Source organism: Borostomias antarcticus (genome assembly GCF_949987555.1).
Source record: "Borostomias antarcticus genome assembly, chromosome: 8".
NCBI lineage: Eukaryota > Metazoa > Chordata > Actinopteri > Stomiiformes > Stomiidae > Borostomias > Borostomias antarcticus.
This window is the reverse complement of record NC_140241.1, coordinates 27254288-27277133: the sequence shown is the minus strand read 5'-3', so window position 1 is coordinate 27277133 and position 22846 is coordinate 27254288. Positions and strand designations below refer to the sequence as shown.

Below are 22846 nucleotides of genomic sequence, written 5' to 3'. Positions count from 1 at the left end.
TTCCTCAAACGTGATGCTGTTCCGACTTTACATAGAGGAACGACAGAAGACGAACAAGTGGAAGAACTTGAAGTTCTTAATGCCAGCTGTGTGTGTGTGTGTGCGCCCGTGTGTGTGTGTGCTGAAGCATAATAATAATAATAATCCCTTTGCTAAGACTAACTTTAGAAAAATAGAATTGTAAGAAGTGGTCTTACAGCATGAAATTATCAAAACTGTAGATTTATTCGCTCTGACATAAATACTAGTGGTAAAAGCAGGACTCACTTTCAACAGGCAAGGAGTCAGACTCATGGACCGAAAGGTTTGCCATGTCAGCTGTTAGCAACAGGTCCCACTTCCAACAGGTACAGCACAAACTTTCCTCTTCAGTGGGCATCTGTCGGCAATGTTTGCAAGCACACCACCAAACACCCGTGGTTCGTGGTATAGCGACAGCTTCATCGACCGTCTCTGGCTCTGCGGTTCGGTGACCTTCCATCTCTTCCATTTGCTGTAGTTTCTCCTCACTATATTCAGGCTTGAAACGATAAGTGCTGCCGTCAAAGTCTAATTCCTCGCGATCAAATTCATACTCTTCTAGATCAACCATTTTGATAAGCGTTTGCTGAACTGTAGCCTAGGGCTTCCTTGTCTGTGAGCGAAAGAGTAGTGAGCAGTGAGCAAACTAGCTAGCCTAGCTAACATATAAACAATAGCTACCGTAAGTAGTTCCGCTTCCTGAATCACCTCTGTGGATTGATCTACACATCTACAATGGTCGCGTCAATACAAATCAAGGGATTTCATAAAATGATCAATAAAACCCTACAGGATTCATACTTTGTGGCGAATTTGATGTCAGAACACCAACGGACACCAATTACACCCTCGGTGAGCTTCTTGTCTTTGAAATCGAGGGTTTAACATGTTTTTGAATGATTTTTCAAGATGCCCATCCACATCCATTGTATAACCAAAACGGTGGTAGAGCAATTATCAACTTTCTCGAAAATGCTAGTTTTGTCAACGTTTTGATCTGAACCATTGTATATGATCATAAGTAACCTTTAAACAGGGCTAAACATGCATTTTCCCTTTACTACTCCTTTAATTATAACTGGATCCACTCAGGAATCTGGGAGTGAGACAGAGAACAGGAGGAGCAGAAAACAAAACACAGAGTTGCATACACAGAGAAACATAACAGTAAGCACAAGTCTAGTATATTAATGGGACTTGTAATTGGTCACTTAATTGGTCACCCAGTTTCTGCAATCAGTTTGACACCGTTAATTCATCTGCAAAACAGACTGTACTGCATTGGAGTCAGAGGATTTATCCACTTCACTACCAAGGAACTTGAAAGTGGGAAATGTCATAGTGTTTTTGTTCCTATGGAATCTCTCCCGTACTTCCAAAAAAGGGGAAAGGAGAGTGAAAGGAGGGAGGGAAAGGGATGAAAAGGCCAAAAATAAATGTAGAAATAGACCCACAGGCTAGCAGAGGGTGTGGGTATTGTTTCCCAAAATCTTCCCCATCGAGGTTTGAACCCCTGATCTCCCGTTTTATCCACTACACTACCAAGGAACTTGAAAGTGTATGATGTCAGTGTATTTATTTTGGCATGCTGGGACCACTGCCTCTTGTGGTGGCAACATAGAAATGCAGGTCAACAATGGGAGGGCGGGAAAGAGGGAAGGAGGGAGGGAATGACAACCCGACAAATGCTATCTATGGTGCGCTGGCTTACAGCCACGCACAAAAAGCTTTTCTAGACAGGATGCGCTACCCATGAATTAAACATAATATAATGGGTGGTAGGTCATCCTGAGGAGGTTGGCCAACTTTTCAGAACACCGGCAATGAAAATACTTCCTTTTGCACACACTGCAAGATGACATTTTCTGTCACGCACAAAGGGAGTGCAGACATAAAAGATAATAAGATCATCTTATGTTTTCTTTTGAAATTAGTCAATACATTATCTTTGTTATGAATGCAATACATTGCCTATTTTATATTAGCCTACAGCCTACCTTAAATGTGTGTGTATATATATATAGGCTATATGTGTGTGTGTGTCTTAGTGTCTTACGGGGTAGGCTACTTACCGGGTACATACAGGTAAGTACGGGGTACTTATCAGGTACTTACCCGTACTTACGGGGCCTATTGACAGAGGACCATGCTGCAACAATCCTCCAGTCCCACTTAACTGACTTCACCATTAGCACTCTCCTCTGGGCAACTGTGGGAATGGCATCTACTCATGACAGCCACTTTACATGGTCGACTGGAGGCTATTTTTTAGTGGAAGTGGAAAAAATAGTAGGCCAACACAGGAGTGTTGCATACAAACCGACTTTTTGGTATTGCCTGTTGTGAAATACCAGTCTTGTGTTTTATATTTACCACATTGCATTTATAGTCACTCAATAGGATGGGTGTTGCATAATGGAATGGTCCCTCAAACTGCAAACTGAATGGGATTTTCAGCCAATAAAACGTTCATCACAGCATAGTTTTTATTGCAGTCAATGCCCTTCTGGCTTTCTCTTCTAGGCTATCAAAAGAGTGTTAGAACTTTGAGATCTGAAAAAGAAGAAGAAATGTAGTCCTTGTTGACAGTGGAAATGCCCTCTGACAAAAAGAGAGCAAACAATCCTTTGCAGTAGTCCACATCTAACCTCTGCTAGGGGCAGGTGCATGTGATTGATTATGAAATGATGGGCCCCTGGGCACAGACAGATAAAGCTCCACCCCCCACCCATTTCATTTATCGCCTTTTTGAATTTGCCCAATGAGACGGCATCCAATTTGAAGATAATTTGAGAAAACTCACAATAAAAGCAGCTTTACCCAGCTCGGTTTTGACTCAAGGGCCCTCAACTCTGTGGGGAGGCCTTGCTTTTTGGATTTCTCTCCAAAAGATTTGCGGGCCCATATTGCATGGAGCTCAGCCCCTCTAAAGACAGTATTATAAACACGCTGGAAAAAATTTCGTGATGGTTTCTTTCTTGTTCTTCAGTTTTTCAGCAGAATTTAGTTCGTTCACTGTGTGTTTAAAGTAAACAAAATCTCCCATACGCGAGTGTCTCTTTAAGGGATGTTGAACATCAGTTTCATTCAAAATGGCCGCCAGACTGGGAAAACTGCATTTGGAGTCTGGAAAAAAACTTAATTAACAGGATTAACATTTCAATGATGATACACCTTCCTCTTTAAAATCAGAAGTACTATACAACAGCGTGGAGGGCGACATGAAAATGGTGATTAATCATCTGGTAATGACATGTAAATGGTGTATTATGTGTCGTTGATTAGCCAGCAATCCAAATTAGCTAGCTCGCTAGGTTAGCTTCTAGTCTAGCTAGCACCATCTCCGTCTGTAAGATAGATAGATAGATAGATAGCTTGCTATGTTGTCCGGTTGTAGCTAGCTACTGTTTGGTTATAGCTAATGTGTTATGTCTAACTTGCTAGTGAATTATGAAGCCTGTCTAACCTAGCGAGCCAAGCCAACGTTAAGCATTGTCATTTTCACGTTAGGCAACGTTTTAACATTGTCATTTTGACGTAAGGCAACCAACTCGCTCACTTGCTAAGCAGTCAGCTCTCCTGATACATTTGTTTGCTAGCTTCAGTGGTCGGACGTGTATTTCGGCGGAATCCAGGCCATGTAACGTTACTGCTTCATTGGGCTGGCTGACTATGTAACGTTACTGCTTCATTGGGCTGGCTGACTATGTAACGTTACTGCTTCATTGGGCTGGCTGACTATGTAACGTTACTGCTTCATTGGGCTGGCTGACTATGTAACGTTACTGCTTCATTGGGCTGGCTGACTATGTAACGTTACTGCTTCATTGGGCTGGCTGACTATGTAACGTTACTGCTTCATTGGGCTGGCTGACTATGTAACGTTACTGCTTCATTGGGCTGGCTGACTATGTAACGTTACTGCTTCATTGGGCTGGCTGACTATGTAACGTTACTGCTTCATTGGGCTGGCTGACTGTAACGTTACTGCCTCATTGGGCTGGATGACTATGTAACGTTACTGCTTCATTGGGCTGGCTGACTATGTAACGTTACTGCTTCATTGGGCTGGCTGACTGTAACGTTACTGCTTCATTGGGCTGGCTGACTATGTCACGTTACTGCTTCATTGGGCTGGCTGACTATGTAACGTTACTGCTTCATTAGGCTGGGTGACTATGTAACGTTACTGCTTCATTGGGCTGGCTGACTATGTAACGTTACTTCTGATCATGGAGGACGTGACCGGCCCGTTATTTGCTTTTTCATAATTGGCTAATACTGGAATTCAATACATATAATTTGTCACTAACAGAAGTAATCTGAGCTAGAGAATTATTTAATGCTAATCAGTTTGAATTAATTAATAGGCGACATCCCATTATGTGATATGTAGCCCTGTGTCAGACAATGGGTTGTGTCTTGATTTTATATATAGATTTAGATACAAGCAGACAGGTCAGAGTCTGAAGTTCAAGATCATTCAATCATAGGCTATGTGGTACATGTTGAGATGATGTTGGATAACAGCCTAATTGCTTTATGTTATCTGCTTTGTCCTGGGACTGGATTAAAGTCAACATCTGAATCGGTCTCTTGACCAGCAGCAAAGGATTGGTCAGAATTTAGAGGCAATAAACGATTGATCGGAGGATCAAAAGGAAAATTGTTATTCTGTCTTCCAGGAGGTGGTGGTGTGAAGTGGCTCCTCCGTCACAGTCCAGCATGGACAGCTTCTTCAAGGCTGCTGTGTGTGACCTGGACAAACTTCTGGATGACTTTGAGCTTAATACAGGTGAGGGATTTAGCCTAATACAGAAACATGACAGATGGGGACATAGATGACATTCATTTGAGAAATGTTTCCTGTTTCATTATTTTCATTTATTTATGATTTCAGTTTATGCAGTCCTAATCATCATTTCAAAATAAACTAGGCTACTAGCTTGTTGTACATTGTACTTTGTGGGTTAATAATTGTACTTTGTGGGTTAATTGTTGATTAATATAAGCAATATTTTATGCCTAGACTAACTTGTTCTTTTCCTCTACCTCGCTTCTTATTCCAGAAGAAATTGACTGCAAATCTGTTTCCCTCACACCCCCTGCGTACCCTTTCTCCTCTCTGGGCTCCCAGTGTTTCTCTTCAGAACCCCCCACAGTCCCACAAGCCATCCCTGACCTGAACTCACTACACTATGGCTCTGCCCCTAGCTGCCCTTCCCCTGGCCCCAGCCACAGCCCTGGGGAACGGGAAGCCAAAGGTTGGCCTCTCACAGGAGTGGATCTGCTCTCGTCTGTGGATGGCAGGGCAGCAGGACCAAAGAGCTCTGTGCCTCCCTGTCCTGACCGAGCTCTGAAGCCTGTTTGTGACCTGGTTAATGATACAGGCTCTGCCATCCTCATGAGGGCCAATAGTCACAATGCTTTCAGTCAGCTGGACATGGCCGAGAGGCAGCTGGAGGAGGAAGGGGATCTGCTGGTGGACTTTGATAGCCCTGCAGTGACTTTGCCTGGAGATGAGATGGGAGGACAGAGCTTTGGCACTGGCCATAGAAGGACTGATGAGAAGGAGGACCTCGCAGAGAAAGAGTGCTTGCTGGGACCGGAACCCTGCGAAGTGGCAGGGGGCTACTCGACCTGGCTCAGCCTGCTGGATGTGATTCTCCCTGCTATGGCGGAGAGAGCTTGCGAGCCTGCTGACTCATCTTCACCAGGCTGCTCTCAGTCTGCAGACAAAGAGGATGAGGATGGCGTGGCGGCGGCCTTCAGCAGCCAGCACCTGGATAACTCGCCTGATGACCACGAGCACACGGGTCTCCCTACCGGCTCTACGGACACCAAAAATGAGGGCGACCCCGCCTCGGACATCGTCAGAGAGGCCATCGTGGAAGCGGTCGGGCCAGTCGAGCACTCCGAGCTGACAGAAGCGCAGGGCTCCGATGGCCTCACTACCATCGGCACCTCAGCTGGGAGCGACCCCGCGGGCTTGTCCTGCCTGCCCATGGCCGTGTCCTTGTGTGGGGCCCTGGTGGTGGCCCCACGGAGCCCGGAGGAGGGGGTGGGAGGGCCTGCGGGGAAGGAAGCTGAGGCTGAGCTAACAGAGAATGCAGAGGCAGAGGCCGAATCAGTGTTCCCCTTGGAGGTAGCTGAGGATATTCCAGAAGAAGCTGCTGACGTGCTAGACAGTACCAGCCCGGGTGCGGCTACGTCTAACAACCCTGCGCCGTCACTACAGGAAAATGTAGAGGCAGCTGTAATGCCGGCTCACCTGGTAGACTCGGCTCCCCCTGTCTGTCAGCGGACACTGGAGGCCAGCGGGTCCCCAGTGGAGGAGCAGCTCTCTCCGGATACCCCCTCCCCTCCCTCTGAGCCCAGCCCAGGCGAGCCGCCCGAGTTTGGCTTCGAGTACCTGCCTGAGAGCGACCAGGCTGGACTGCTGGTGACAGACGAGGAGCTGGACGCCTTCCTCCAGGGACAGGGACGGACGGAGGAGAGGGAGGGGGTCCGTCACTGCAGGCGGTCTGCCGAGTGGGCTCAGGACGAGGGCTTCTCAGAGCTGAACGGGGATCTGGAAGACAGGCTGGCGGAGGAGGAGCTGGGGAGCTGCCGCCAGGGCAGAGGTGAGGAACTGGAGGGTCTAGCCTCGCCAGAGAGCGATCGCGCCCTGTTGGTGGAGGGAAGCCTTAGCCTAGCCCTCCCCACACGCCCCCAGGACGCGCCTAGCCCCCACCAGTCAGAACCCGCCTCCAGCAGCAGCCCCCCCAAGGCCATGCTCAGCCCTGACCCGCAGCTCTGCTATGGAGGGGCCAGGCCCAAAAAGCTGCCCCGCCAAACCCCCAGATCTCCCCCAGCAGCAGGGGAAGGAGAGGACCAGGGGCCCAGTAGCCCGACAAACAGCCAGAACATTGTAGAAGACGAGGAGGACAGCCTCCCCTCTCCTCCCAGTCCCAACCCTGCAGACGACCCCAGCCCGGCATACGCCCCCCAGGAGCGCTACGAGAGCTGCGCGGGGTACGACGAACTCTCAGAGCCTCCACCCTACCCTGGAGAGCCCCAAGGGGAGAGGCCCCAGGCTGTGGAGGGGCAGGAGGCAGAGGCGGAAGGGCTTGGGTGCAGGCAGCCCCCCTGGGTGCCGGACTCTGAGGCCCCCAACTGTATGAACTGCTGGCAGAAGTTCACCTTCACCAGGAGGAGGCATCACTGCCGGGCCTGTGGAAAGGTACGCAAGTCTGTTACCAAGTCTTTCCACTTCCTCAATTCAGTTCCCCTCTTAATTCTCTCTCCTATCATTGCCTTATAATGCTTTCAGACCTGTTGTTTATCCTGACATCCACTTCACAACAGTGATCCAGGCTTACACAACAGTGTGGACGCTTGCAGTGCACATATGGCGGTATCGCCTGTATGTTGAACTCCCCCACTGCTAAATATAGCTCCTCCTCCCAGAGAGGGCATGAGTCAGCAGTTCTTTTTCCAGCTCTATAGATCTCCTCTGACTCCGCCAGGCTCAAGCTGGAGCTAAGAAGTCTTGGGCCTGTAATTAAAACAGCATTACAGAGGACTCCTGGGACTCTTTCATCATCCACAATACCATCCACTGTTGCCCTTGAAGATGGAAAAAAAAAAAAAAGGAAGCACTTGTCATCAGTGTGTTTTCTCCTCAGACATGGACATTGACATCCTGTAATTGACCATATCCTTAATCTGTCTTAATGTTTAGGTGATAACAAAAAGCATCTTATCTGAAAGTGTTGTTGAAGAGACATGTCTGTCATGGCTGACTGCTCTCCTCTTACCTGCTGCAGGTGTATTGTGCAGTGTGCTGCAACAGGAAGTGCAGGCTGAGGTACCTGGAGAAAGAGGCCCGCGTGTGTGTCATCTGCTACGAGACCATACACAAAGGTAGGACCGGGAGACCTGCCGTCTCCCTTTCCTGTCTGTGCAGTCCGACTGCAGCTGATGGACTATCACACAGGAGGAGTCGTTTGGTTTTCAAGGTCTTGATTTAACTAGTGAACCACCTACATTCTGAGTCACCTGGTTGTACACAATGAGGGAGCCGTTGCTAATTAAATATATTTCCTTTGCTAAGGTTAACCAAATTAGCTAGTGCTGCTCTCTTCTGCCATTAGTAGAACACTTGTGGGGCCTCCAATAATGACGATGAGCATCTCCAGGGTTGTTAAGCGCTTAGTGACTTTCGTAGCATATTGTGGTCATCGAAGGAATGAACCATGTGAGTGGTAAGAGAGCCGGCTACTCAGCTGACTGTGTGTGTGTGAATGTGAGTGTGAGAGATGCTCCATTGTCCTCTTGGAAGGACACCTAGAAATGAACAAAGATCGTGTGTGTGTGTGTGTGTGTGTGTGTGTGTGTGTGTGTGTGTGTGTGTGTGTGTGTGTGTGTGTGTGTGCGCGTGTGCGTGTGCGCGTGCGCGTGTTTGTGTTCTCAGTCATCTTAACGTCATGTGGCCATTCATTCCATTTCTATGGGTCTGCTTGTCTGCTGAATGAAATACTTGCTCCCCTCTGGGGACCTTTTCCAGCCAGTGCAGTGACTGCTGCAGAGGGGGGGGGGCAGGGGCAGGCGAGGTGGAGGGAGCTGGAGGGGGGAAATGTGAGAGAGAGAGGTAGTTATAGCAGGACACCGGTGTGTGTCCTTGACTGTGTGTTGTCCAGGACCCACCTGACGCAGTGAGCGCGTGATGCTCACACACACACACACACACACACACACACTACAGACACACGCAGCATCTCGCTCCCTGTTCAGCAGGGGAGAGGGGGTGTAGATTGGGAGTGCAAGAGGCACTCATTGCACTTTGCCTGGGACTCTATATATGTAATGGCTGGAGCAGCGTGATGTGATGCTTCCCTCCTCTCTCCTCCTCCTCCTCCCTCCCTCCCTCCCTCCCTCCCTCCCTCCCTCACTCCGTTTTCATCATCAGTATGGAGAGCAGCCTGTGAGACACACCCCTGGCTTGGGAGTCTGAGGCTGAAGCCGCTAAACTGGCTGCATACACACAGCTTCAGTCAAGTCAACATAAGCTAGCTTCAGTCAGGCTATCGCAGCAGATAAGCTAGCCAGCACAGGTTAGGAGGAGAGTTGGCTAGTATGACCGAGGGGAAAGGCTGAGATGAGCACAAGGTAAGAACTGTCTTGACTTCCAGACTGGCGATTTGACTCTTTGATATTCTTTATGTCTGCGTTTTGTCTCGTGCAATGTGGAGCACTTTCTATGTGACCCAGCATGCAGACTTGGTATTTATAGCCTCAATGATCCGCACAGACACGCGCATCCGATTCAGGTCAGTCCTCTGCCCATCTCCGAGGGCTTGGATTGGTCTGGTGCCTGCTCCGGAGCACACTGTGGGCTTTTCATGCTACGTCATTCGTATCTCAGGTCACGGTGTAACAACCCCTCTGTCTATGTCTTTGTTGTGGTAACATCAGTGATCTGTTGTGTGTTTCTAACGACACATTGATAAGCCATGGAAGCCAAAATAAAAACATTTCAGTAGAGCTTTTTGGATCTTGAATCTTGTCACACATACATACGTAAACATGAGCATGGGGGCATTTTTGTGTAGATCCTCATGTGTGCGTTATCGGGGTGTTGTGTTGTCGTGTAGAAGCCAGTACCTGGATGGTGCCAGTGCAGTCAGCTCGATAAAGATCTATGATGCTTAATCAATATAATGTAGACCGGAGCCGACTCAGCATTGGGTGTCTGATTCCGTCATGCCTTGTTTTCCTGGAATCTGCCTCCATCTGATGATCAACACACTCCCACACGCACACACACACACACACACAGATCTACAGCTAGTCACCCTCACTAGGTTTATTTTATGTCCTGGTTTTTGAGATTCGGAAGTGCCTTAGGAACAACAGCGTTTCATTTAATGCCTTTGTTTTTTGGGGGGTTTACATTTACAATTGAACCAGCTCTTACTGTTCCAAAACCATTCACTCAGATTGACCATGGACTTATCACACACTTTGATGTACCACTTGAGACGTGACAAAATGTGACTCTGCCAGGCCAGTTTTCTTGGGCAACACTGTGACACGCATACTCACTCCCTTCTCTCTCTCTCTCTCTCTCTCTCTCTCCATCTCTCTCTCTCTCTCTCTCTCTCTCTCTCTCTCTCTCTCTCTCTCTCTCTCATATATATATGTAGCCCAGGCCCTGGAGCGTATGATGAGTCCTACGGGTCCGAGTCCGAACCCCAACGTCCCGTCTGAGTACTGCAGCACCATCCCTCCCCTACAGCAGGCCCGCGCCGCCGGCACCCTCAACTCCCCCCCGCCCACCGTCATGGTGCCCGTCTCTGTGCTCAAACACCCCAGCAATGACGGTAATCACACACACACACACATACACAAACTTAAACACACACATTTCCCTCCCACTTTTTTTAACCAAAATAAATCGTGTGGTATTGTGTGGTTGGAAGCCATATTTTCAGATTTCAAAGATTATCTCTAGCCTTGATAACATAAATCATTGATTGTGTGTGTGTGTGTGTGTGTGTGTGTGCGCCTGTGTGTGTGTGTGTGTGTGTGCGCCCGTGTGTGTGTGTGTGTGTGTGTGTGCGCCCGTGTGTGTGCGCCCGTGTGTGTGTGTGTTTGCGTGTGTGTGTGTCAGGCTGTCCACGGGAGCAGAAGCGTGTGTGGTTTGCAGATGGCATCCTGCCCAACGGCGAGGTGGCCGACACTACCAAGCTGTCAGTGACGGGCCGGAGGAGCTCCCAGGAGTCCAGCCCTGTCACCCCAGACCCACCCACGGTGAGAGGACACACAAATACACAGCCTGGCCCCAGACATGCACAACTACCTCGTCAGCAGGAATTGGTCATTTGATCATGATTCTGACATTCCATTTATTGGGAACAATACACCTGCCCCCCCCAACTGTCCAGTATGTCTAGCCTACTGTACCGCCCCATTGTAGTGAACTTTTCCATCAAACCTTCCATTTACACCACTTTTCCATGTTTGAATTGTAAACCGGTGTATCCATCTGTGCCAGGCTGGCTCCGCGGGGTTCGATGCTGGGTTTGGAGGTGGGGTGTCGGCCCCTGAGGCCCCGGGGTCGGCGGAGGTGGTTCGCCCCCCAGTGTCAGGGCCCTGGGATTACACCCTGCTGTGTGGAGTGGGAGCCTGCGTCCAGAGAACCTCCAGTCTGCTGCCTGAGGACGAGGAGGGTCTGCCTCCTCTACTCATCACTACTGGAGAGGATGACCAGGGAGGAGGTGGGTGGGTGCGTTCGTGCGTGTGTCTGTGTGTGTGTATCTGTGTGTGTGTTAGGGATGTCAGGGTGTGGATTTTTTCCCCTCCGACTAATAAACCCATGACAACACCGGTATTACCGGTAACACTGTCGAGCCTACAGTAAGAGAGTGCTTACTTTAATCTTTAACGTTAGACCTTTGCCTTACGTTGAATAGCACCGGTGTGTATCCCATTTGAATTTGGTGTTGTATGCCGTCACGGCTTGCCTGCAAATGCACGATCAGAGTAAGGTAAGAAATGTTACACTCAGTCCTGTGCTACTTTATAATCAGAATTTGTTTATTGCCATGTAGTTTTTCAACATAGCTAGGAATACGCACCATGCCCGAAGCAAATTTCTGGTATGTTGAAAAACTACATGGCAATAAATGAATTCTGATTCTGATTCTGAGTGTAATGTTTATATCTTACCTTACTCTGATCTCACATTTGCAGGAAAGCCGTGGAGGCATGCAATGCAAATCGGTGTTATGAACAAATCGGTGTTATGAACCGAACGCTGCTAGAATAGGTGAGAGAATTGGCTGCTAGAATAAGCTAGCCAGCTAGCTTATAGCAACAGACACTTTTAAGTGGCTATTTAAGCTGTTAACGTTAGCTAGGCTAGGCTAACGTTAGCTAGCCACAAGAGGCTGTAGCCATAACCTCCTGCTCCCCTCTCCCTACTCTCTTCACATGAGTTGAAACTGAAATCTGATTGCTCTAGACTGCTCTGTGCTGCATGCATATGAAGAGGGGCAGAGCAGACACTTGTTTGAGTTTGATGACTGGGCGTTGATATGCGAAGATTAACTAAATAACTAAATAGATCAAACAACCTTGTGGCGGTGTTAATTGAATGACTCTGTGAATACACGGTGTATGCCCAAAGACCCAGTAACACCGGTAACTGACAACCGTGACAAGCGTTGTGTGTGTGTGTGTGTGTGTGCGTGCGCGTGCGTGCGTCCATATGTCCCTCTGTCTCTGTACATAGGTACGTGTGTGTGTCTCTCTGTGTGTGTGTGTGTCTATCTCCCTCTGTATATGTGTATGGGTATACTTGCCCTCTGCTTCTGCATAATGCTGTATATGTGCTCAAGTGCTCTCAAGACTTGTTTCACCTCACTGTACCGAATATCACCCTGCTGCTGATCCTGCAGATGTGTTGGTGGAGGAGCGTCCGGCACCCTGCCAGATCCTGCTACTCCTCGAGGAAGGAGGACCTCGTCCTCTCACCTTTGTCCTCAACGCCAACCTGCTGGTCAACGTCAAACTGGTCACCTGTGAGTACAGCACGCCACCCGTGTCTTGGTCCCAAACCCTTTCCCTTGTCCCTGGACTCCAGGTAGAACACAGAGGCCTTCATCCATTCAAATGTGCGAGGCGCCCGCCTTGCCTTTTCCAAGTCGCTTCGCAGATTCTTTTGAAAGACCGGTGGTAAAAACAGCTAATTTAAGCCTTTTTATTGATGTGTGCAACTTGGTCATCCGTCAAACAGGGGCAGCTATTCAAGCTATTTAAGTGTCTGCGGTGGTACAGAGAAATCCTGCGTGCGCTCCATGTTCTTATTAAGTTCAATGCCACCTTGCACCAATTTTCCCTGAGGAGAAGCCCTGGAACACCAGGGCCTAGTTCCAAACCCTTCCCCCCATGTCCTAGGTAGAACACCAGAGCCTAGTCCCAAACTATTCCCTCCTCTCCATGGTCTAGATAGAACACACTCACACACATACAGTACACACTAGTTAAACACACGTATGCACGTACACACTGAGAGAAATGCACAGATGCAAAACTCTTCTGTTTGTTCCAAGTACAGTATAATACCTGGGACGAGTCCCAGATCAGCGTGGATGTGCTCACCCTCTGTCTCTGTGTGGACGGTTAGACTGCAGTCGGCGGTGCTGGTGTCTGGGCTCCAGCGGGCTGCAGGCGCTGGGCCAGAGAGAGCTGGTGTTTGTGTTGGAGTGTTTGCCAGAGGAGAGAACGCTGCCTAAAGACCTGTTTACACTCTATCTCAACATCTACCAGGACGCCCAAAGAGGTGAGTCGCAGGGGCGCACACACACACACACACACACACACACACACACACACACACACCACACACACACCACACACAGTCACTTCTGGCGCTTCTCAATTACCATGCCGTGCCGTAATCCATGCTCCAGCTTTGTTTTGCTTTCTCTACTTGAAACTGACCCATGCCGGCCCACAGTGCTGTGCTGATTGTGGCTACTCCTCTGGGAGCTGCTGCTATGCGATACTGCAGACCGTTGATAGAGCAATGGAAATCATCATAAATGTGCAATTGTAGATTTGCTAATTCATTATATCTGTTCTACGAACAACAGCTTGTAGACTGTGTTGCTAGCTAGGTTAGCCCACGACCAAGCTGTGTGTGTGGTAACATGAGTCTTTCAATTTCCTAGTATCATCATTGCCGAAGATACTGTACATGTTCCAGACATGCTCATTGATGGCACTGTTTGTTATCAGAATAAACCAACTCAATTGGGAATCCTGGTCTTAAGTGCCTTTACATGAAAACAACTCAAGATCACTGTTAACAGTAACAACGAGCTAGCCATGATTGATTGTTTGCTGTGCAACGTCAATTTATGAGTTGTCAAAATGAAATGCCAACAAACTTGTTATGCTAGCCAGATAGTGTTCCCAAATAAACATTTTTTGAATGCTTTCCACCAGGGGTGAAAATTAACTTTTTGGCTCACGGTGAGTCACCTGCCAAGGGGACTGTAGATGAAGAAATCTATCGGCCAAGTTATTTTTTTTCTCAGATAGCCTTCCGAAATCTAGTCGCCAATTGAAAATGTTACCTGCATTTGGCCGGTGGCAGGTGTTCATTTTCAGCCCTGCTTGCCACAATATGAGCCATCCAGTAACGATTAACAGTGCCAGCAGGGTATTTTAGCTTCAGATGAACAAACCAGTTCGGTTTTTGTGAACATGTATTTTTCCCAACTGTTAACAGAACAATATAGTAAGCTAGTTACTTTACGTAGCTCGCTAGAGATGTTTTACCTGACACGCCAGCTAGTTTATAATATATATTATATATTATAAATATATATTATATATAAATAAATAAATATTTGGTGATTGTACGAACCATCTGTCTATCACTGTCTGTGACGCGCTAACTTCAACCGCTCCTCGCTGTCGTCACACCTAAACCCGCCCAGCGTAGCTGTTAGTATTTCCTCATAGAACGCTGATTGGCTAGATCGATTTCTGATCGGGCACAAACGGATCTCTGGAGAGTGTCCAGATTGATCTATGAGAGAAGCAGAATGTGAGCTCGCGAGATCACGATGATTATTCCTGCTGCGAGGATGGGGGGGACAAGACACAATATTTTTACTCCCTGTACCTGTACTCGGATGTAACAATAAAGGAATCTGAATCTGAATCTCAAGTCTGATTTGGCCCCTAAATCATTGTACTTCATTTATTCTGGTGAATATCTAAGCCACCACCATGGCGCTTTACTCCTCGTACCTCCCCAACTCACTTCACAGGTCTGTTGTGTAACGGAGAAATATTACAGGCAACACGGCACGGGTCAGATACAAACGCTCGCCGTCCTGTACCGTGCGCCCGTGCCGGCCAATAGAGAAGTGCCTTCCTGATATGCAGTTGAAACTCATTCTGTCGTCAATCTGCCATCTCTACTCCCCCCCTGCAGGGAAGTTTGTGGAGGAGTTGGGCAACGTGACGTTCACCGGCAGCTTCCTGGGCAGTAAGGAGCACGGCGGCATGCTGTTCTTCTCCCCCTCCTGCCAGCCTCTGGAGGGCCTGGCCCTGCCCCCCCAGCCCTTCCTCTGCGGCGTGCTCATCCAGAGGCTGGAGGTTCCCTGGGCCAAGGTCTTCCCCCTCAGGCTGCTTCTACGGCTGGGAGCTGAACACAGCGGTACGTGCGTGTGCGTGCGTGTGTGTGTGTGCGTGTGTGTGTGTGCGTGTGTGTGCGTGCGTGTGTGTGTGTGGTGCGTGTGTGTGTGTGCTCCGTCACTGCAGATGTAGTACTATGAATCCGTGACCGCCGCTCTGTGTAAAGCCAGGTTCCGATGCCATCTTAGACGACGGTTTCAGTCCGTTTTTTTTTATTTTTAGAATGGAGAAATCAAATCTTCTGCGAGCTTTTTAGTCTGAGAGGGACGTTCTGTACCTAGGGTATGGTCTCGGCTGTTGAATCTGAACCAGACTTAACTGATTTCATGTTAGGGCGGTGTCATTTTTAATATATGAGAGTGTTATAGAAAGTTGAAAGGGATACAAACTGTGTTCTAATGATGGCCTGTTGTGCTTTATTTAGTGTATCCCAGCACACTGGTCAGCATCCGTTTCCGGCACTCTGTTTACCGGGAGACGGGACATACCATCATGAATCTGCTGGCTGTGAGTAACACACACACACACACACACACACACACACACACGCCCCCTAACAGAGAAGTGGGGTATATCAACGACAGTAGGACAGAATCCCATGGTCCCCAGATGCAGGGGCAGCCTTTAGTGGACAGTGTGATGTGTGGGTGTGATGTGGGCCGGGGCTGTGCGGAGAGCCAGACCTGCCTGGTCCTCTCTGGAGATGATCACCCTCAGCTGTGTCCTTCCGAGTTCAGGCCAGGTCAGAGATGACACACAGCCTGATCACCCCCCCCCCCCCCCCCCCCCCGGCTGAGAGAGAGCACAAGATTGGACCTCTGCCAGTTTGTTACATTAGATGGAAGAGGAGGGGGGTAGGTTGGACCTCTGCCAGCGTGTTACATTGGGGGGGGGGGGGGGGCGCGTGACATGCCACACTCACTGACACATAGGAATCCTAATAACGCAGCTCAGAAATAATGTTTGTGTGCGTGTTGTATTTAATTCTCTCTCCACAGGACCTAAGGAACTACCAGTACAGCCTGCCGGCAGTGGAGGGCCTGAGGATCCACATGGAGATGGGCCACAGCTACATCGACATTCCCAAGAGCAGGTTTAGCGAGGTGAGAGTGCATCTGCGTATTTCTCTGAGTACTGTTTATCTGTCTGTACATGTGTGTTGAACTAGTGTGCGTGTGTGTGTGTGTGTGTGTGTGTGGGGTTTAGATGCTGAAGGTGGTGAATGCCTCTAACGAGCATGTCATCAGCGTGGGCGCCACCCTCAGCGCCGAGGCCGACTCCCACCTGGTGTGCTTCCAGAACGAGGAGGGGAATTACCAGACCCAGGCCAACAGCATGCCAGGCAAGACCCGCACAGGTCAGTCACTCCCACACCCGGACCATTACATACCTATACAAGACCCGCACAGGTCAGTAACTCCCACACCCGGACCATTACATACCTATACAAGACCCGCACAGGTCAGTAACTCCCACACCCGGACCATTACATACCTATACAAGACCCGCACAGGTCAGTACCTCCCACACCCGGACCATTACATACCTATACAGGCTCGAGACAGACAAGCACAGGTTAGAACCAGACCACACCCAGCTCATATCCAGACCGACACAGACAGGTCCAGGTGGGACCAGAACCAGGACCGACGGCAGTGCTGTCTGGTGTAGGTTACATAGTACACGTCTCACTGAGGACCGAGAGGAACTGGACCGCGGATGTGTCTGCTGACGGGCGGGTGTGTTATTGTGTTGCAGTGACGGGGGCCAGCTTCGTGGTGTTCAACGGAGCTCTGAAAGCGTCCTCGGGCTTCATCGCCAAATCCAGCATCGTAGAAGGTACCGTTACACATCCACCTGCAGAGACATTTATGAAAAACTCACTTTTTCAGCGCTTGTGCACATTTATTTGGGTGTCTGATGGGCCTACTGTGTGTCAGTTGTGTGTGGGCAGTCAAATTCTAGAATTATACCAGCCTCCATCAGAAAAAAAAAATAGAAGAAAAATTGTTAACTAATCATTCAGAAACGTCCTGCTGCATTTGCCTTGTTTGAACTTTTGGAGGCAGTGGGGGGTGTGGAGCAGCGCCTCATTTGCATTAAAGCTACAGACACATAAACCATGGCCAATCCAGAACAAGATTGAAACATTATTTATGGCCGCATTATATTAACTTGTTGGAAAGGAGCATAGTAGGGGACCTTTAATGTGCCACTGGTAATTACACCGAGTGCGTGTGTGTCCGCCTGTGTGTGTGTGTGTGTCCGCCTGTGTGTGTGTGTGTGTGTGTGTGTGTGTGTGTGTGTGTGTGTGTGTGTGTGTGTGTGTGTGTGTGTGTGTGTGTGTGTGTGTGTGTGTGTGTGTGTGTGTGTGTGTGTGTGTGTGTGTGTGTGTGTGTGTGTGTGTGTGTGTGTGTGTGTGTGTGTGTGTGTGTGTGTGTGTGTGTGTGTTTCAGATGGGCTGATGGTGCAGATCCCTCCAGAGACCATGGAGTCCCTGCGTGCTGCTCTGAGGGAGCAGACAGACTTCCACATCCCCTGTGGGAAGAACGACGGCGGGGAGCTCCGAGACAACGTCACCGTGCGCTGGGTGGACTGGGCCGCACCAGTCAACACTGGGTAAGGGACAGAACGCGCACGCACGCACGCACACACACACACACACACACACACAGTATCCGTACACATGCAGCGATGCATACCGAGATACCACACACTCTCTCACACATACCTGTAATCAGTGTGTGTGTGCATGTGCGTGTGTGTGTCCTGCAGGGTGACAAGTCGTGTTGACGGGAGGTGTCTGGAAGGGGTCCATAGTGTGCGGATGCAGCAGGACACCGAGTTCCTGTCAGAGGGACGCACCATCAGGTGCACCGAGGTACGTGTTCTACTCGCCAACTCCTAGACCAGCGCATTCAGCCTTCCACTGTACACACACCTGTGTGCTGCTCCAGGGGTAGGCTGACCGTGTGTGTGCGCGTGTGTGCGCGTGTGTGTGTGTGTGTGTCTCTCGATCCCTCCAGGTGTTCTACCTGTTGAAGACGACAGACAGCTCCCTGGCAGCAGTGCTTCCCACTTGCAGTGTGTTCCAGAGGGAGATGGCGCTGGCCGGCTGTGGCGCTCTCACCCCACACCTCGCCGTGCTCGCCGCCAGCGGCATCAACTCCCTCTCCCTCAGAGTATCCACCAGTGCTGACATGGTAACTAACACACCGCCACTACTAGGGATGTCGCGATTCTCAAATCCACAATCCGATTCGATTTTAAGATCACAATTCAATTCAATTTTCGATTTTATAAATAAATAATAAATAACTAAATTAACAGCACTGACATTTATGCCATTGTTAGGCTATGGAGGCTATCTTGATTTGGAAAGGTTCCAACAAAGGTCCCCACTCCAGGTCAATGAAACATTAGCTTTCACTTCAGCTTCACATGCCATCTCTAGCTGTGTGTAGCAAACTCTAACATTGGCTAAGCTAACTAATATTTAGCTAGTACTAAACCTTTTGAATTATCATGCAACTAGCTATAAATTAGCTAGTTAGATATAGCTAGTAGCACAGACTACAGCCAAACGACTGGCTAGCTTGCTAATGTTGGCTTCTTAACTTAAGCTAACCAGCTATTCTAGCTATTCTACGAATGTCTGTTTGGCTGGAGTCTTATAACTAGCTACTAGCACTAGCAAATGTTAGCTGGCTGTGTTTTGCTTTGCTCCCGATTTCAGTCACAGCAACGAGGATACTTGTACACAATACCTTATGTAGGATAACGTTCTCTCTCGGTCGTCCTCGGATGAACTCTCCCTCCAGCAGCATTTCCTCCATGCATGCGCCAGCACTTTCCAAAACCATCCAATGTTTCCAATGTATAAGCGCCTTGCTTCTGATTGAATGCAACTAGATTGGCTATCATTCAAACCAAAACCTATTAGCTACCTTTCCCAACTAGCTTGGCTCAACGAAAACATAGCTACCTTATGGGACATGGGCAAGTAGACTAATGTTACTCTTGTTTACTTTTTACCCGCATCGCTTTATTTGTCTGGTGCGCGGGACGCAGGGGCATGGAAAGAACCGAAATACTGGGGGAATCGAATCGCGATCCTGCTTTTGATTTCGATGATCGAAATCAAACACCCATTTCGATAAATTTTCGATTTCTAATTGAAATCGTGACACCCCTAGTCACCACTACTGGTCATTGTTCTGATATAGGATTTCAAGTTTAGTGTTGGCAGTAGAGATGCCTGATTGTGTGTGTGTGTCTCCTAGGTGGAGTACCAGGCTGGTTCGGGTGGCAGGCTCCTCCCCCAGCGCTACATGAACGAGCTGGACAGCGCTCTTATCCCTGTCATCCACGGAGGGACCGCCAGTGTACCGCAGATAGCCATGGATATAGAATTCATCTTCTACATCACCCACAGCATCTAACGCACGCACACACACACACACACACACACACAGGCAGTCAACGTCAACAACCCATTAGCACTCAGACCTACATGAAAACTGGATGACTGAGCACAGGGGAAGAGCCTTAGACTTGGAGGGCCTGAAGTGAACAACCAACCAGACACTACTGGCTTTGGACACGTGACTGACTACACGACGTACAGTCAATGGCAGGGCGCTCTCACACTGACTCTGCTCATGCCTATAAGACCATGGATGTGTGTGTGTGTGTGTGTATGCGTGCATGTGTGATGCGCTGCTTATCTTCAACCTAGGAGAACGTCTGGAGATATCCGTGTTCCATGGTCACCAAAGCTGCTTTAATCCAAGAGGCCAAACACTAAGCATCAGTAATAACAACCAACAAACCAACCAACCAAAAACATCTAGAAGATCACTTGACTATTGCATTCTGTTCTCTTCCCGTTCCGTCTTCAGGGTTTCCTGCTGGCTTCCCAGTCAGGAGCATCTGAATTAATGTTTCCAACAGACAATGTCAACAGACTGCTTTTCTCTCCATTAGACATATTTATTGTATGTTTAGAATGAGGTCATGGTAATAGACGATGAATGATAGTGAAGCAAGTAACGATAGGAAGCTGGGTGTGATACACTTGCCGAGGTGCTATGTATTCCTCTGTGAACAGTTACTATGCGCTCTGTTGCAGAGTGATGATGAAAGTGGTCTGTGTGAGGAAGCTCTACGCTGGGTGCCAGATCTGTCTGGAACCAGGCTAATGTGAAGCCATTTGAAGTACTAGTTGTAGCCTCCAGCAAGCCCATGGATCTAGAATCAGGTTTCTGTTCTTTACATGTGCAAAATGCAGTGTCTTGTCTCATGGTATGTGTTGTTTGTGTTGGGGGTTTAGATGAACGTCCTATGATCTGTTTGTTGAAATGTATAGATGTTAGCCCTGGTTTAGGTCGGTATACTATTCGGGGCTACATCCTGGTACACCGCCCTGCCAGGAACCATTCATTGCGCCATTGACTTTTGTCATTCAGTTTACATTGCCATATCTACAGATATTATTTTGTTCCTCACCAAAGTGAAGACAGTGGATATCGTGGATATGTGCTATTTAAGTGCAAATAGGTGCTTTTTCTATAAACGCTGGGTGGCTGCTGTAGCCACCTCGGATAAAAGGCTTTCATCTGTGGAAACCAGTCTTAACTTTGGTGAGTAACAAAATAATATCTGTACATACAGTAAGACTGAGTGACAAAAGTCAATGGCGCAATGAATGGTTCCTGGCGGGGCGGTATATCGGGGTATCGCCCCAAATAGCATAGCGACCTGGATCAGGGCTCAGACAATGTATAAACATAGAAATTATATATCAAGCTTTTTTTAAGCTTAAAGAACTATTTTTGGAACTGTTCCACAAAATGGAATAAAAGTTCATATTTTTGATAGGTTATTAGTTGAGTCACTTTTGCAGTTGTAGTGCAAATTAATTTAGCAGTGAAAGATAAAATAAGGACCAGATAGATAGGATATAGATATAATGAAATGTTGATATTATTATTTTATTGAATGTGTGGACACAACGCTAAAGGTAGTTTGATTGAAAGACAACCCTGCAGTCTGTTCCATACTAGAGAGATACATTACAGAATCCACCCTCCCACCCAAACGTCCCCCAGCCAGACAGCTGCCCATCTTCCAGCAACTGTTCCTGGCCACTGTTATGGGAGTGGAGTTGGTCACTGATATGAATTGGTTAATGATATTTTGAGAACCTACCTTCTCTTTTGATTGTGCTGCCTTGCTTGATGGTGGTTGAAATGTCCAATGCTGAAAACAAAAAAACCTATAATGACTTGATGGTATGAGTTAAGGCCCCTGTTTGGGTTGGCATTGACGATTATACCCTGTTCAAATGGTCTTGCTGACCCTGAACTGAAGTGAGCTGGACCAAGCCGTCTGTGCTGAAAGTCGTCTTGGCAAGCTGGAGCAGCTCGGCTTGATAATGCGAAATAGTCCTTAGTGCTTTAATGAACTGACCTATTCTCTCTCCTTTAGTACCAAGTCCTTATAGATAATGGTCAGTTCTTCTATAAAAAAATCATACTGTATTCATCCCGCAGTAGAAGAATGGATTCCTGGCATTCAAATGCACTTTAAAAGCTTCCCAGTAGTGGTGAGGGAACTGCCCCTGCCTGCGCCCGCCTGCTCCACCACCTGGAGGAGGGAGGGGGCACAACTGTCCTGGACAGACCCCAGCTCCACCTCCATTCCAACACTAAAATGATTGGCCCTCATATTGACCTCTGGATGTCCCAGCTGCCCACTGTTTGTGCCTGATTATCTAGTTTGAACCGTGGAGGACTGGTTATTTTGTTGTCCTCTGCCGTTCTTGTTTCTCCCCTATTTACTGTGGAGACTGTCCGCTGGTCGTGCTGATATTTCCTGTGGAGTCTGTCCTCCCGTCATGCTGAATTGTCCCTAACCCTACGATGTCTGTATTAGGGCCCTAAGTCCCCAAAGCTGGAAACTGATGTTTTTTTGAAATGTGTATTATTTCATGCTTTGGCACAAGTGGCCCACAGTCCATAGTCTACTGTTCTGGAGTGATGTGGTTGAACGTGGGTCTTAGGCCAGCCTGATCCTAGATCTGTTGTCAGCAGAGACTTTCTGTTGCGAGTCTGGCGTTTCAGTAAAAGCATGAAGGAGGGAGGGAGGGAGGAGTCTCACTGTGGGGTTTCAGTCGTTTGCTCGTTTATTGGTGAGAAGTCAAGCAGGAGATGGGAGAGAGTCACTGATAGTTTTAAGATACATTTTCATAAAGATGGATTTTCTTGTATCTGGAGTGAATTTGCTGGGAGTTTGCTTGGGAGTTAAATTATTTTTCTCACTATTCGTGATTAATAGAACTTCCCATGAAGTTAAAATAAAAAGTATTTTTATGCTTTTTAATAATTGTTTAAATGTGTTTTGTGTAAATCACCTGTATTTATTCATAAGCACCAGCTTTATTTGGTGACACCTGGTATCTGGGTATCGGTGATCTCTTCAAATAATATTCTAAATATGTATTTCACTTGTCAAATAAAATCATACGTTTTATGTAAACAAATCTTTCTTGGTCTGTTGTGACTTGAATCACTGCACCTGTAGTTTCATCGCTTGCCTTGTGGGTAACGGGGCGTGACGGGAGGGG

At 48.1% G+C, this 22846-nt stretch overlaps 1 protein-coding gene across 1 annotated transcript; it reads left to right on the top strand.

Annotated features, from left to right (window-relative positions):
- Positions 1-3128: 3128 nt before the first annotated feature.
- On the top strand, positions 3129-22691 carry zfyve16 (zinc finger, FYVE domain containing 16). The gene is made up of 18 exons (XM_084441565.1): positions 3129-3251; positions 4707-4816; positions 5091-7243; positions 7830-7926; positions 10209-10385; positions 10676-10815; positions 11060-11282; positions 12465-12587; positions 13193-13348; positions 15017-15241; positions 15644-15726; positions 16218-16322; positions 16426-16576; positions 16978-17058; positions 17676-17838; positions 17995-18100; positions 18246-18422; positions 19503-22691. The coding sequence occupies exons 2-18, from the start codon at positions 4747-4749 to the stop codon at positions 19659-19661; spliced, it is 4389 nt and encodes a 1462-aa protein (XP_084297691.1). The 5' UTR covers positions 3129-3251; positions 4707-4746; the 3' UTR covers positions 19662-22691.
- The last annotated feature ends 155 nt before the right edge of the window (positions 22692-22846 follow it).

Coding starts and splice junctions, on each gene's coding strand:
- zfyve16 (XM_084441565.1), top strand. CDS start 4,747: ATGGACAGCTTCTTCAAGGCTGCTGTGTGTGACCTGGACAAACTTCTG. Junction 10,386..10,675: donor CAAACACCCCAGCAATGACG/GTAATCACACAC, acceptor TGTGTGTGTCAG/GCTGTCCACGGGAGCAGAAG. Junction 15,727..16,217: donor CCATCATGAATCTGCTGGCT/GTGAGTAACACA, acceptor CTCTCTCCACAG/GACCTAAGGAACTACCAGTA.